This window comes from Macaca nemestrina, chromosome 7 (genome assembly GCF_043159975.1).
Source record: "Macaca nemestrina isolate mMacNem1 chromosome 7, mMacNem.hap1, whole genome shotgun sequence".
Taxonomy (NCBI): domain Eukaryota; kingdom Metazoa; phylum Chordata; class Mammalia; order Primates; family Cercopithecidae; genus Macaca; species Macaca nemestrina.
In genome coordinates this window covers 52,777,597-52,793,210 of record NC_092131.1, presented here as the reverse complement: position 1 = coordinate 52,793,210, position 15,614 = coordinate 52,777,597, and the positions used below count along the sequence as shown (strand labels likewise).

General features: G+C 43.5%; 2 protein-coding genes and 1 pseudogene across 24 annotated transcripts in view; 2 read left to right on the top strand and 1 right to left on the bottom strand.

The window, feature by feature from the left end:
• The window catches only part of LOC105473585 (ATP synthase subunit f, mitochondrial-like), a 47,164-nt gene extending 32,655 nt beyond the window's left edge, over window positions 1–14,509 (bottom strand). Inside the window, exons 1-4 of one of the 16 annotated variants that reach the window (XR_011625864.1) lie at window positions 14,279–14,413; window positions 11,794–11,903; window positions 9,529–9,629; window positions 4,210–4,626 (exon numbers count right to left, since the gene is read on the bottom strand). The gene's annotated coding sequence lies outside the window, so the exon portion shown is untranslated. Of the gene's footprint in view, window positions 1–4,209; window positions 4,627–9,528; window positions 9,630–11,793; window positions 11,904–13,592; window positions 13,836–14,278 lie in introns of those variants that run through there. The other 15 variants (XM_071100139.1, XM_071100137.1, XM_071100141.1 and 12 more) reach the window with 15 other exon arrangements.
• Window positions 1–15,614, top strand: part of LOC105473584 (F-box protein 34) — a 131,705-nt gene that overhangs the window by 18,961 nt on the left and 97,130 nt on the right. For 5 of the 8 annotated variants that reach the window (XR_011625863.1, XR_011625862.1, XR_011625860.1 and 2 more), the window contains exon 1: window positions 14,427–14,696. The exons of 1 other annotated variant lie outside the window; for it this stretch is intronic. Coding sequence is in view for 1 of the 7 variants with exons in the window: in XM_011727416.3 (XP_011725718.2) it covers window positions 14,515–14,696 (182 nt within the window). In the remaining 6 variants the exon portion in view is untranslated. Of the gene's footprint in view, window positions 1–13,784; window positions 13,920–14,237; window positions 14,376–14,426; window positions 14,697–15,614 lie in introns of those variants that run through there. 2 more of the 8 variants (XM_011727417.3, XM_011727420.3) reach the window with 2 other exon arrangements.
• Window positions 14,572–15,614, top strand: part of LOC105473716 (putative charged multivesicular body protein 4B-like protein CHMP4BP1) — a 29,662-nt pseudogene continuing 28,619 nt past the window's right edge.

Below are 15,614 nucleotides of genomic sequence, written 5' to 3'. Positions count from 1 at the left end.
AGAGACAGGATCTTGCTATGTTGTCCAGACTGGTCTCAAACTCCTGGCCTACAGTGATCTTCCTGCCTTGGCCTTCTAAAGCATTGGGATTACAGGCATGAGCCACTGTGCCTGGACTCAGATTCATATAATTTATCTTTGACAACAATGTGCAAATTTTAGTCTCATCCATGATAATAAGGTTCAATCTGCCAACATTTGAAATCAAACTCCCTGAAAAGAACATGTAAGTCATCTTACCCTCGAAAAGGCACCAAGAAAAATGTCAGCCTTTGGAAAGGCCAGTAAGATTCATTCCAGCACATTCAGGTAATGAAGACTAGTTAACGATTCAGGAAAGGATCCCAAAGCTATGGCCTTTAGGGAGGGTCATACTCTTTAATTTTGTTCCATTTATGTAAAATCGACAAATGTGGCAATTTAAATATCACTGCACTTAATGAAGAAGTATTTTTATCTCTGAATAGTGTGATGTAGTCAATGAAATTGTTCTCATTGATTATTCATCCACTCACTGATTCAATAAATCAGTAGCGTATGCCCTTAAAGAGCTCACGGAGGGAAAGGGGTAGCTCTATGCATAAATTACATTAAAGTGTTTTAAATGAAATAGCAAACATGGAAACAAAGTATACCACACGATCATAGATCTTGGGAATAACTAATTTGTTTAGAGAGGTAGGGAAGAAGTCACGGGGAATGACATTGCAGTAAGTGGATAGGAACATGTTGATGTGGGTCACAGTGCTTGTGTCTTCTCTGGGCGGCTTGACAGCCACCCAGGAGAAGCACAAGGGTGGAATTAAAAGAGGCAATGAATACCAGCTTTACTCATTTTATACTTTGTATGGGCTCTTGAAAGAAGGATGGCTCAGCCGATAATTTTGGAGCTTGAAAAACTCCATGTTTCTTTTTTCTTCCTGTGATGTTCCAATTGGGCTTTTATTTATCAGAACACAATTTCCTCCTTAAAGCAGGAAATTAAGAATTAGATGTGCCGGCTGGCCACAGTGGCTCATGCCTGTAATCCCAATACTTTGGGGGGCCGAGGCAGGCAGATCACAAGGTCAAGGGGTTTGAGACCAGCCTGGTCAACATAGTGAAAGCCCGTCTCTACTAAAAATACAAAAATTAGCCAGGCATGGCGGTGCATGCCTGTAGTCCCAGCTGCTCAGGAGGCTGAGGCAGAAGAATTGCTTGAACCCGGGGGGTGGAGGTTGTGGTGAGCCGAGATTATGCCACTGCACTCCAGCCTGGGCAACAGAGTGAGACTCTGTCTCAAAAACAAAAACAAAAACAACAACAACAACAACCAGATTTCGATGTGCCAACACACAGAATCATGCAGATGTGAAAACATATTTAGGGTATTTTTTTAGAAGGATTTAATGAACTTCAAAATGGAGCTAGTGACCACACTGTTTTTTTTAGAAACAGGGTCTCAATCTGTCACCCAAGCTTGAGTGCAGTGGCACAATTGTAGCTCACTGCAGCTCCGAACTCCTGGGTACAAGCAATCCTCCAACCTCAGCCTCCCAAGTGTCTGGGTCTATAGGCACATACCACCAAGCCCAGCTAACTTTTTCTATTTTTTGTAGAGACGGGATCTCCTTATGTTGCCCAGGCTGGTCTTGAACTCCTGGGCTCAAGCAGTCCTTCCTGCTAGACCTCCCAAAGTGCTGGGATTACAGGCATAAGCGCCGGTGCTCAGCCATTACCACACATATTAGCATTTTTCAGAGTACAGAACTCTAGAGTTTTGCCAGTACTGAAAAATGTAAAAAAGAAAATGCATGCATCCATGCAAAAGCAGCCCCTGAGTAGCAAGGAATGGAGGAAAGAGTTGAGAAAGGGAGAGGATTCAGATCTACACTCGACACGCCGAGACCAGAGGGATATCATGCGCAGATCAACAGGAGTCTTCTTGGCTAGTGATGACTATAGATGTCAAGCCTATTGGAAAGAAAGTAAAAATATATAGGAGATATGGTAGGGACAGAGGCAGGAGAGAGAAAGAAATACAGAAAGCTAGAAAAGTGCAGCAATAGTAAAAGTAACAGATGGCAGAAACCACAGGAGCAATGGGGCATTAAGGAGCATAAAATCTGGGTGTGAAAATGTCAGCTCCAAGATAAGCAAACCAGAATAGATCTGAACCAGGAGGAGCAATGAGATGCTCACAACTTCAGTAATTTTATAAGGTCATCTTTATGCTACTTTGAAGGTACACTTTGGCTTTGCTGAGGGGAGGGACATCAAGAGAAAGGACAAAAAGACTCAACTGACTTTAGTGATACATGTAGGCATTACTGTTCAGAGTGAGTCTTGCTGAAGGCACACAAAAATACATATAGCTCAGCAGTCTTAAGAAGGGCCAAGGCATGAGTTGCTGTGAAAGGTCAGTGGGATTCTCTGTCAGTGACAGTGAACTGTAATACAGTGGCATGATCGAGCCTATATAATGGTACATTTTTAAAAAAGCCAAATTGACTGGGCACAGTGGCTCACGCCTGTAATCCCAGAACTTTTGTGAGGCAGAGGCGGGTGGATCATCAGGTCAGGAGTTCAAGACCAGCCTGGCCAAGATGGTGAAACCCCATCTTTATTAAAACTACAAAAATTAGCCAGGCGTGGTAGCAGGCACCTGTAATCCTAGCTACTTGGGAGGCTGAGGCAGGAGAATCGCTTGAACCCGGGCAGCAGAGGTTGCAGTGAGCCAAGATCATGCCGCTGCACTCCAACCTGGGTGACAGACAAAAAAAGAAAAAAAAAAATGCCAACTCGCCATAAACTTTTCCAAGGAAAGTATCTGATGGCACCCCTATTCAGGTTCAATACTAATTAACAAAACAAATGCTTTTTTTTGGTAAGGAAATGTTGATATCCAAGCCCTGTGCTTTTTGAAAAGTTGTCTTTGGTATTTCAAAGTAAGACTTGGCGATAAAAGCATAGTTATGCCTGATAAGAAAATGTCAGCAAACCCTAAAACTGCAGAATAAGTTGCTGGGGTTTTTTTTGTTGTTGTTCAAAGAACTCAATGCTGAGCAAAATCTATCCACAGGACCATTTTTAGCAGGCTGATGTAACTAGGTTATTTTAACCAGGCAGCTCCTCCTTTGCTGTAGCAGGTGCCTGTGAATTAGGTGTGCTAGAAGAATAAGGACAGGCTGGCTGGTCTTATGCTAATGCTGCAGGCTCCCTCAAATTAAATTTCAATGACTGGAAAATGTCATTTTCTTGAAGATTTCAAAATGTCACATGAGTGCCTACTCATTTACTTAAATAACACAGACTTATGTATTAATAGATAGACTGTTTCCCCCACTGATTTTATCAACTTCTGGTATCATTAGTTTAAGATCATTCTGGAAGCACAGCAAAGCAAAATGATTTTATCGCTGGACAACTGTAGAGCTTGTCTCCAAAGGAGGTTAGTGTCTTTCCTCCCACATTTTATTTTCTCTCCCACATATCAAATAAAAATATAAAATGTATATCAGGATATTTTCAGCTATAATTTTTTTTTTTTTTTTTTTTTTTTTGAGATGGAGTCTGGCTCTGTCGCCCAGGCTGGAGTGCAGTGGCCGGATCTCAGCTCACTGCAAGCTCCGCCTCCCAGGTTTACGCCATTCTCCTGCCTCAGCCTCCGGAGTAGCTGGGACTACAGGCGCCCGCCACCTCGCCCGGCTAGTTTTTTTTTATATTTTTTAGTACAGACGGGGTTTCACCGTGTTCGCCAGGATGGTCTCGATCTCCTGACCTCGTGATCCGCCCGTCTCGGCCTCCCAAAGTGCTGGGATTACAGGCTTGAGCCACCGCGCCCGGCCACACCAGCTATAATATTTTTTAAAGCCCTGTACATGACTTAAATAGCAATGGAATTTATTATCTCATATAACAAGAAGTCTCAAGGATTGGTTAAAGCAGAGGTGCACTAATGTCCTCAGCCTCAGGTAACTTCCATCCTTCCTCTTTGCCATCCTCCTGTTTCTCCAGCTAACTCCTCTCATGGTTCCAGGATGACAGCCATAGTTCTAGACACCACATTGCAGACACAATGGCATCTAGCAGCAGATAAGAGACGGTTTATTGCATGTTTCTCTTTTTCTTATTGTGGGTAAATATGATTTTATTTAAGAAAGTAATGCATTTCAACAGAAAATGAATGTCTCTTTTTAGGAATGAGAGAGGATTTTTTTCAGAAGTATCTCAGCCAACTTCCCATTGCATTTTATTGGCTAGAATTACCTCACACTCCCATAAGACTATTATGTGAGTTGAATCAGTCACTGACAGGGAGATTAGGACCACACTGATTACCCTAGAGCAGGTTCTCTCAACCTTGGCACTGCTGACATTTTTGGTGGGATAACTCGTTGTCGTAGAAGCTGTTCTGTGCATTATAGGATATTGAGCAGTAGCAGCCCTGGTCTCTCCCTTCTAGATGCAGATCGTGCTTCCTCTCAAGTAGTGACAACTGGAAATGTCTCCAGACACATTGCTGATGTCCTCTGGGAGGCAAAATCAATCACTCCATGAGAACCATTAGCTGAGGTCGATCATTATTCACACAATGGTTCTGGGCCCACCTCCCCAGAAGCCCAGATAGGGTAGCAGATCAGGATTCTGTTAACAAGCAAGAAAAGGGGAAATTGCTGTTCAGTCGGCAGCCAGAGGGCAGTGACTCCCACACCCCCACCATTTTCTTTCTTGCTATTTTCAACAAACAGACCAGGGGCTTATTAAAAATATAAAATATTTTAACATTAAGTTATTTGGCATTACCTAATGAATACTAGTCATTATCTAAATGCCAACTGGTTATGCAAATATCCGGTAATCAATGGGTGATCTTGGTAATTAAATCACAGATAATTTGTGTTGAAGCATCAAAATCATGACTGGCTGGTTGGCTAGGTTCTGTAGGGTTCAGAGGTTTCTACTTTTGGTCACATATTTGCAGCAATGACTTAGATTTTGCCTTTATTCAGGTCCTATTTTTAATGTACAAGTCTCTCTACTCATGTTACTTTTATTAGTCATCCACTGTAACATTTGTGGCCTGGATTAAATATTTTAGGAAAAGAAAGTATAAATATTTTTATTAATTCAACAGATATTCATTGGGTGCCTATTATGTGCCAGGTAGGAGGCACTGTAAAGGAAAACAAGGCTGAAATACTACACAGGATGGTCAGGGAAGGCTTTCCGAGGGGATGACATTTTAGCTGAGACAAGTTGGGAGAATAAAGAGAGTTGATAAAAGGAACATGTCTGATTATGCTGGGCCACAGTAAAGGGTTCTGATTTTATTCTAAGGGCGGGGAGAAGAATCAAAGGGCTTGAAGATTGTGTGTGTGTGTGTGTGTGTGTGTGTGTGTGTGTATGTGTGTGTGTGTGATGAGCTACTTCCCTTTGCCTGTTATATTTTTGTAGTTGAAGTGCAGCTGGGTTTAATTCCTTCTGTGCTATTATAATTAGTGGGATATGCAAACCTGCGTTCTCCTTTTGTGATTTTTTTTTGCCTTCTATTTCTTAAGGCAATGTTACTCTTTTGGCTTCTAGTCTCCTATGCACAGCTCTTCCATCTCCTGGTTCTTTAAAAGGTCCAAACCTCCAGGTTCAAGCTCCAGGGTCTATGGCTTTATCTGGATCATGTCTTTTTTAAAATTTTTATTTATTTATTTATTTTTTTGAGACAGGGTCTTGCTCTGTCACCCAGGCTGGAGTGCAATGGCGTGATCTTGGCTCACTGCAACCTCCACGTCCCAGGTTCAAGCGATTCTCCTGCCTCAGCCTCCCGAGTAGCTGGGATTACAGGCACCCACCACCACGCCGAGCTAATTTTTGTATTTTTAGTAGAGATGGTGGGGGGGGTTTCACCATGTTGGCCAGGCTGATCTCGAACTACTGACCTCAAGTGATCCACCCGCCTTAACCTCCCAAAGTGCTGGGATTACAAAAGTGAGCCACCGTGCCCGGCCTGGATCATGTCTTTTAATCTGACTCCATTGGCTGTGGAGAGAACCCTGCCTGGGAAACATCCCACTTTCCTAAGGAGCAAGGTTCCCTCATTTTCTTCCCTCTCCCTTTCAAAAACTTCTTCCATCTTTCATAACTGCAAGGGTTAAATGATTCTAAATGTAGATCACTGTTGTCCTTGCAGAAAATCGTTCTAGCATTTAAACATAAATTATTCTACCGTTGTAGAATCCCAAAAGCCAGATTCAAGTACCTGGTGTGCAGTCAGCCGAACACAGATACGTCAGCCTTAGGAGCAGAGAAAGCTTATTCAATTTGGCCAAAGTGTGAGGGTAGGAGAGGCAAACTGTCAAATCCAACCTGCCTTTGTGCATAACTGAGTGTTTTTATGAGAAAGGTAGCTATGTGGAAGGTGAGATCCTTAGGCCGATCAAACTTCTGAATGCCATCAAGGAGGTCTGAATGACCCGGGAACAATTTTTCTTTTAAAGAAAAACAAGTTCATTAATCTCGTGGGCAGCCCCTGAGGGTTAGGATATGAAGTTAATCAATTATTAGTGACCACCCTCTACTGAAATGACTATGTGCGAGCAATCACGCATGGGGGAAGAAAAGAACAAAGAAAAAAGGAAAACAAGTTTTAAATCAAGTTTAGTCTAAAGCTGCCTCCTTACGTATTTTAAGTTCAGCCTAAAAATTTATCCATATGTAGTAAACTGAAACCTAACTGAATGTGCAAACAGACTAACCTACCTCTCAGTACTAAACCCCCTGGCTGGTACCAGCCTCCTGGGTTTTGGCCAGTAGGTGGCCAACTATTTCAAACTGTGCTCAAATAAGGCAAATGCTGAGCTGTATCCAATCTGGCTGTTTCTGTACCTCACTTCCGTTTCCTGTATGTCACTTTCCATTTTCTGTCCATAAATCTTATTCCACCACTTGGCTGTGCTGGAGTCTCTCTGAGCCTACTCTGACCCAGGAGGCTCCTTGAGTCGTGAATCTTTCTTTGGTCAGTTAAACTCTGTTAAATTTAACTTGTCTAAAGTTTTTCTTTTATGACAAGTAAGACAAACACCTTATGATGTGGTTGTTTTTTAAAAAAATAATATAGGCTTGGCCAGGCATGGTGGCTCACGCCTGTAATTCCAGAACTTTGGGAGGCCGATGGCGGTGAATCAGCTGAGGTCAGGAGTTTGAGACCAGCCTGGTCAACATGGTGAAACACTATCTGTACTAAAAACACAAAAATTTGCTGGGCGTGGTGGTGTATCCTTATAATCCCAGCTACTCGGAAGGTTGAGGCACGAGAATCACTTGAACCTGGAAGGCAGAGGTTGCAGCGAGCTGAGATTGTGCCACTGTACTCTAGCCTGGGCGACAAGAGCGAGACTCCATCTAAAAAAATATATATGTATATATATAATATATATATAGATTTTAAATATAGGGACATCAGGAATGCAGATTGTTTCTTGTGCCTAGAATTCTAGTAAAAATTCAAACATTAAGGTGGGACTTGGAGACCATTGTGGCCTGTTATCTAATCTGCCCAAGTGTTAATTTTGATGAAAAGAATGTGAAGATTTCAGTCTAAGCCTTGCTTATAACTTTAGCAAGAGAAGGACTTTCTCCTTTTTTTTTCTTTTGAGACAGACTCTCACTCTGTTGCCAGGCGGGTATGTAGTGGCGTGATCTTGGCTCACTGCAACCTCCGACTCCCGGGTTCAAGCTATTCTCCTGCCTCAGCCTCCCGAGCAGCTGGGACTACAGGTGTGTGCCATCACATCTAGCTAATTTTTTTTTATTTTTATTTTTAGTAGAGGTGGGGGGGTCTCACCATGTTAGCCAGGATGGTCTTGATCTCTTGACCTTGTGATTCGCCCGCCTCAGCCTCCCAATTTGCTAGGATTACAGTTGTGAGCCACAGAGCCTGGCTAGAATTTGTCCTTTTTTTTTTTTTCTTTGAGATGGAGTCTCACTCTGTTGCCCAGGCTAGAATGCACTGGTGCAATCTCGGTTCACTGCAAGCTCCACCTCCCGGGTTCACGCCATTCTCCTGCCTCAGCCTCCCGAGTAGCTGGGACTACAGGCACCCACAACCACCCATGGCTCATTTTTTGTGTTTTTGGCAGAGACAGGGTTTCACCATGTTAGCCAGGATAGTCTCGATCTCCTGACTTCGTGGTCTGCCTGCCTCGGCCTCCCAAAGTGCTGTGATTACAGGCGTGAGCCACCGCGTCCGGCCGGAATTTCTCCTTTTATATGCTATCAGAAGTGAGATGTGGGCACAGTGACTCACACCTGTAATCCTGGCATGTTGGGAGACTGAGTTGGGAGGATCATGTAAGCCTGGGAGTTTGAGACCAGCCTGGGCAACACAGGGAGATCCCATCTCAACAACAACAAAAAATTAGCCAGGCACAGTGACGGGCATTTGTGGTCCAAGCTACTTATAAGGATGAGGTGGGAGGATCACTTGAACCCGGGAGGTCAAGGCTACAGTGAGCCAAGCTGGTGCCACTGCTAGCCTTAGCGACAGAGCAAAATCCTGTCTCAAAAAAAAAAAAAAAAAAAAAAAGGTACCTATGGAAATTGTGTGGCTCACTGTATTGATAGTGTAGAAACCATCTTCTGAATGTTCTCAGGGCAATACCGTGGGGATAGGGGGATCTGGGACCTTGATTTGTTTCCCATCCATTTTACTAGAAGGGCTGTCCTTGCTCTACATGTCTCTTGCACTCCCCATGGGAGTGCAGATCACTATAAGGCAAGTTGATCTAAGGGACTTTTTGAGACAATTAAAATTATCTTCGAAACTGTGTGTGTATATCAGGGTGTGCTTTTTTACTTCTGCCAAAAGTCTCCAAAGAGACTCTTGGTTTTTAGCTCTTATCAGATTTTCACAGGGGCACAAGATCCAAAAAGAAGGATTATAACTATGATTTCCTAGTTTTAATACTTATTCAACTTTATGTCACCATCCACATCTTAATTATAAGATATACCCATATCTGTTAGATAGTCTGCTGCCTTGGTCTTCTAATTTTTCCTGAGTTGTTCTATTCATTGTGGATAATATTTATATTCTCATGCCTGAGTAGCTCCTGCCCATCCCCCCATCATCACCAATGAGCTTCACACATGCATAAACCTGGGCATAAGCTCAGGGCTTGAAGCATGCTCCAACAGCCACATTCCAGGCATATTTTTAAGTGCAGGCTTTACCTTTGCAAAGTTGAAACTTTTAAAAGCACTTTTGCTTCTCTTTTCTTATTAGGTCTTTATAATAACACCGTCAAGTAGGTAGGGAAAGGCATTATCACGCCCAGTAGCCTAGGTTCTGCAGCAAAGATGGGTCTAGATGCAAAGTCTAATGGAGACTGCCTCTTGGTTTCCTTTCTCCAGCAGTGGGGGAAGTAAGTTTGATAAGGAGGGGCTGGGGGTGAGAGGGAGAAGATGAAATGGTGGGTGTCCTAGTCGGTTTTGTGCTACTATAACAACACTTGAGACTGGGTCATGTATAAAGAACAGAGATCTATTTCTTACAGTTCTGGAGGCTGGGAAGTCCAACGTCAAGGGGTTCATATCTCCTGAGGGGCTTCTTGCTACGTCATCCCACGGTATAAGGTGGAAAAGCAAGAGAACACCTGACAGAGCAAGAGATAGAGACGACCAAGCTTGCTTTTATAGTAACTCACTCTCTTGATAAGTAATCCACTCCCTTGATAATAGCATTAATCCATTCATGAGGCCGGAGCCCTCATGACCTAATTGCTTCTTAAAGGCCCTGCCTCTTAACACTGTTGCATTGAGGATTAAGTTTCTAACACATAAACTTTGGGGGACACGTTCAAACCATAGCAATGGGTGCTTTTCTTTGGAGGTTGGAGTAAGCTCATTGAGGAATAAACAGTAAGTTCCTAGTTTTTGTTTTTTGTTTTTTTCTGAGCAGAGAACAGAAATGAAACCAAGTCTATACAAGACAAGCCCCTTGTACTGAGTTTTAATTTAATATGATGTTTGCTGGCTTGAGACAACTAAGTTTTAATTACTAATGGAATAACCTAATTTATATACTATATACATTTAGAACTTTTCTGCTGCTGTGCCACCTCAGACTTGTCCTTCTTTTGGCTCTTACCAGTCCCATGGCCTCAGTGTGCCACCCCATGCTCACCTGGGGAGCACCTTCCTGAGGACCTACCACAGGGCCTGTGGGTTGATAAACTATACTGGCTCTTCTGACTTTGCTTCTAGGGGATCACTGCTATTATACAAATGGAGAAACAGAATCAAGGGAAGGTCTTGCCTAACATGGGTACACTCTCTCCTAGTTCTTTCTCCTAGACTGGGGCTATTCAAAGTGTGGTCCACTGGCCAATCTGAGACAAGAAGCGAAATTGAGATTAAGATTTTAGAAACTTTACTAGCAATTTGATGGAATAATTTTATGTCTGTGGACTTTAATAATCAATAATTCATAGACTAGGCATGGTGGCCCACTCCTGTAATCCTAGCTACTTGGGAGGTTGACAAAGGAGGATTGCTTGAGGCCATGAGTTTGAGACCACCCTGGGCAACATAGTGAGATCCCATCTCAAGAAAAAGATAAAAAAAAACCAATTAATAGTTTGGGCTTTCATTATGTTTTTTAAAATTAATTTCATTTTTATAGTGGTTTTCAGTTTTATGACATTTTACAAAACAATCAGTTCACAGTGTCCTAAATACTTAGAAACAAAGCAAAATGACAGCAAAACTAATCTAACTACAAATTGTTTGAGAAGCACTGCTCTAGAACACATGAACTCTGATGGAACTTTTGACAATGATGTGCTATTCATATGGAAACCACTGTCATTTCAGTTCAATGATATCTGCATTATGCTTTGTAGTTTCAATGTCTTTGACCCATTTGAAACTCCTAATAACAATATATGACATGGTCAGGGCTCTGGAATCTTTGCTAAGTTTGACTCTATACCCTGGGCCAAACAGCTTAATGCTTTAAGCCCCACTCTCCTCTTCTGAAATAACAATAGTCCTTACCTCACAGAGGTGTTTTTCTGATTAAATGAAACAAAGTATGCAAAGTACTTAGAACAATGTCCGGATGATGCATCATAAATGTAATAACATCATAAATGTAATGTTGGATACTAACACACTGCAGTAAAGACATATATATATATATGCATATATATGTGCATTATATATATATTTTGAGACAGGGTCTCCTTCTGTTGCCCAGGGTGGAGTGCAGTGGTGTGATCTCCGCTAACTGTAGCCTCAAGCCCCTGGGCCTGGCCAATACCATTATAAAACAGACATCATACTCATCTACTGTCATGAGAAAAGTGTACGTCACTAATATGGTTGTAATTATTCATTAAACATTTAAGCAATGTTAAGTGCAATACTCTTTAGTGAATACTAGGATATAATCTTTCCCCTAGCAATTTAGAATCTAGCAGGGGCTATTAAATACACATATGGAAGATGTGTGTGGAGTAATATAAGGGCCATAAAGGAAGAGAAAAAATTAGAGGAATCAACTTTTTGATTCCTCTGATCAACAGGAATCAAGTTTGTTTGTTTTTTAGATGGAGTCTCACTCTTGTCGCCCAGGTGGGAGTGCAGTGGTGTGGTCTCAGCTCACTGCAACCTCCGCCTCCCAGGTTCAAGCAATTCTGCCTCAGCCTCCCAAGTAGCTGGGACTACAGGCGTGCACTACCACGCTGGGCTAACTTTTGTATTTTTAGTAGAGATAAGGTTTCACCATGTTGGCAAGGCTGGTCTTGATCTCCTCACCTCAAGTGATCTGCCTGCCTCGGCCTCCCAAAGTGCTGGGATTACAGGCGTGAGCCACCATGCCCAGACGGAATCAAGAGGTTTTAAGAAGGACAGTGTTTAAGATGAATCTGAAAGAACAGATTGAAGTTTTACAATTTTGAGCTAACTATGACATAAGGAACCTTCAAATGATAATGATATATTGAGCTAATATTGATCATATATTAAATCAGACATACAGTTTGATGCCAAAGTATACCATATAACACCCCTCCTTAATTTTTTTTTTCTTTTTGAGATGTGAGCCACCGTGCCTGGCCTTCCCCTCTCCAATTTTTATTAAAAATATGTGTATAGATAAAGGTCTAGATGGAGATATTAAGTGGTTATTTCTTGGTGGTGAGATTATGGGAAATATTTATATTTATTTTGCTTTTATGTTTTAATATTTAAGATTTTACACATATATTTTACAAGAGTAGTTTTATAATTGGACAAAAGCACTTTTGTTAAGGACTGGCTAAAATCAAAGTTGCTGGTTTAAGTGTAACTTGGTACAACTTTTAAAAAATAATTTGGCAGTTTGTATTAGTAACTGTGAAAGTGTTGATAGTCTTTTTCACCTAGTAATTTCACTTTTGGGTGTCTTTAAAAATCTACATTCATGAAGATGTTCTATGATTTCTTTATAATGGCAAAAAGTGAAGGAAACAATTTATGTCCAAAACTAGAGAATTAATGCAGTAAATTTTATGTCCACTTAATGTATTTTTATGCAGCTGTTAAACTGGTTATGAAGCTTATGTAGAAATATGAGAAATGCTTATAAAAGTGAAAAGAGGATGCAATATCGCATACAACTACTATTACACAGTGTAGTAAAATATATGTGATGGGGCAAAAGGTCTAAAAGAAAATACATTGTCCTCATGTTTTTCAATGTGGTTAATATTACTTTCACAATGAAAACAATAATAAGTTTAAAGGTTGGGGATCAAAAGTTCCTCACTGACCCTCTGATTTGAATGTAAAGTATTAAAAATTTATGTCCATCATTGGCCGGGCGCGGTGGCTCAAGCCTGTAATCCAGCACTTTGGGAGGCCGAGACGGGTGGATCACGAGGTCAGCAGATCGAGACCATCCTGGCTAACACGGTGAAACCCCGTCTCTACTAAAAAGCAGATCGAGACCATCCTGGCTAACACGGTGAAACCCCGTCTCTACTAAAAAATACAAAAAAACAAAAAAAACAAAAAAAAAAACTAGCCAGGCGAAGTGGCGGGCGCCTGTAGTCCCAGCTACTCGGGAGGCTGAGACAGGAGAATGGCTAAACCCGGGAGGCGGAGCTTGCAGTAAGCTGAGATCCAGCCACTGCACTCCAGCCTGGGTGACAGAGCGAGACTCCGTCTCAAAAAAAAAAAAAAAAAAAAAAAAAAAAAAATTATGTCCATCATTAACCAGTCCTTAAGCTTCTACAGACTTTAACAGTTTGGTGTCAACCTCAACGTTTATCTACTTTCTGACAGGTATCCCTGCCATGATTTGCATGGGAAAGAGAGTCAGAAGGGACCCTTCCAATTTCGTCATTTCACAAATTGAAACTTGAACCCCAGCCTTCCAAGCTAGCAGCAGAACCAAGATGGGGATCCAGGTCTACTAGGTTATCTAATAGTATCTGAGACCATTTATAGCTTCAGGTCTACCCACGAATATTCATAAACTTGACATGTCTGCTGACTGAACCCTGGCATCACTACCCTTCTGGCTGGCCTGGGGGGTTTGATTCCCCACAGTAGTGCTCAAACTTATTTTCTACCACTTGGGGGCCGCAGACGCGTCATCCAGGTCTCCCTTTTCACTTTCCCCCTTTCCGCCCCCAGTGGCCGGCAGGGGGCGCCGTGACACCCTGGTTCCGTGGCCCCTCCCCCGGCCAACCGTCGATTGGGCCGGCGCGTGACGTCACTCCGTTTTAGCCAAACAAATGGGTTTCGGGGCGAGCGTTGGGCGCCGCCGCGCCGTGCTGGGTGCTCGGTCCGCCTCAGCGGTGGGGAGCGAGCCAGGCCTCCCGCCACCGCTGCTGCCGCCGCCACTGCATCGGGCTGGTGCAGCCCCGGTCCAGGCCGTGGCCGGGGCAGGAGCGCAGGTGAGTCCGGGCCGGGGTGGGGCGTGGCGCAAGGGCCGCGCGGCTGGGGTTCGGCGGCGGCCACCGTGGCCGCTCCCCGCCCCCTCCCGCCGCCTGCCTGCCTGCGCTCCCGGGGCGCCGGGCGGGTGGGGGTGGGGGTGGGGGCGGGGGCGGGGGCGCCGCCCGCGGGTCCGGGGCAGGGACCCGGCTGCCTGCGCCTCCTCCGGGGCGGCCCTCCCCGCGCGCACGCACGGCCCGGGCGCTGAGCGCCCCCGCGGGCCACGGAGGGTCGGGCGGGTAGGGAGCGGGGTCCCGGGTCCCGGCTGAAGCCGAGGAGATCACAGATAGGCCGTGAGCGGGCACCGGACCGGCGCTCCCACCTACGGGACTCCGGGCGGTGAGGAAGTCAGCCTTTGGACTTGGGTCGCCTCGCCCCTGTCGCGCTCGGCCACTCTGCCCTTCCCTGCCCCAGCACAGGTGAGCTGGCGCTTGTCCTTAACCTTCCTCGGCGACGAGGCGGGACGGAGGCTCGGACGCCTCCCCAGCCTCTGGGTTGGCGCAAGCCGACTGCGATTCGTCCCCAGTCCGCGGTGAAGTCATAGAGCTGTGGGTCCGCATGTCTGTGACGTCAGTAGATGGGTCCTGGGATGTCACCGCAGGCCCGGGCGGGGACCTGGGCTCGCGGAAGGGCCGGGGGGACCCGCAGGGGAGAAAAAGGAAGTTGTGTTCCACGAACGCCTGGAATCGCAGTGAATTTGAATCGAAAGTTGTTCGATATCAGCATTTTGCAGTTTTAATGTAATAGTTGTCAATTTCTTTAACTTCTTGTCCAGCAAGCGTTTCGAGTACAGCTTAGTATAAGACATTTGATTTAGAAAAATTTAAGTCAAGGTAGGAGGTTTTTTGGAGGGTGTAATGTAAAAAGCCTTTTAGGAAGCTAAATTCATAGTTTGATGGTTTGTGATCAGAATTACTGAAAAAAAGAGAACCACTTCTAGTGCTGATAAATCAGTTTGCTTTACTTTTGTTTTTTTTTTTTTAAACTGGACATCTATCTGCTTGTTAGCATTTTTTGTTAGCAAATGGCTAGGAGGAGGGAGAGTGGATCTTACATGATTTTTTTCTTTTTTTTCTGTTGTAAAGGGAGGGAGGAGTTTGAATTAATCCAACATTTGTCTTAAATAATAATTACCTGAGGAATTAATTTATCCAGGTTGTCCCTATCCTACCCTGTGCTACCATGCTACCACCCCTTGCTACCATGGTTTAGAAGTCAGCAACAAACCTTTTTCTTGCTTTCTTACTAAGACCCGGCTGTAACTTAATATAATAACATATTCCAGGACCGCTTGTCTGGATAGTTAACTAACATTTTGTCTTTAGTGCTTTTAAATATGAAATTACAGAATTAAAAAAAAAAATGATTTGTCAATGAATGCTGTTTTTCTTCCAAAGCTTTCAAAAGAGATCTAAACTGGAAGAGAAGCTAGTCACTTGTCGTAGTAACTGACCCTCTTCAGGTATTCCAGCATATCAGTACTTTTCATTTCCTCCTCTTTGTAGAATAATGTAAATGGAATCTAGTTCAAAAGGTAGATGGCTTAAAATTGAAGCATAGGTACAATTGGTGTCTTTAGCAGGAAGCTTGAGTAGAAGTCCTTAGTCTTTCCTCACTGACCTTGACTTGTAATGGTAGGGTTTTTTTTTTTTTTTTCT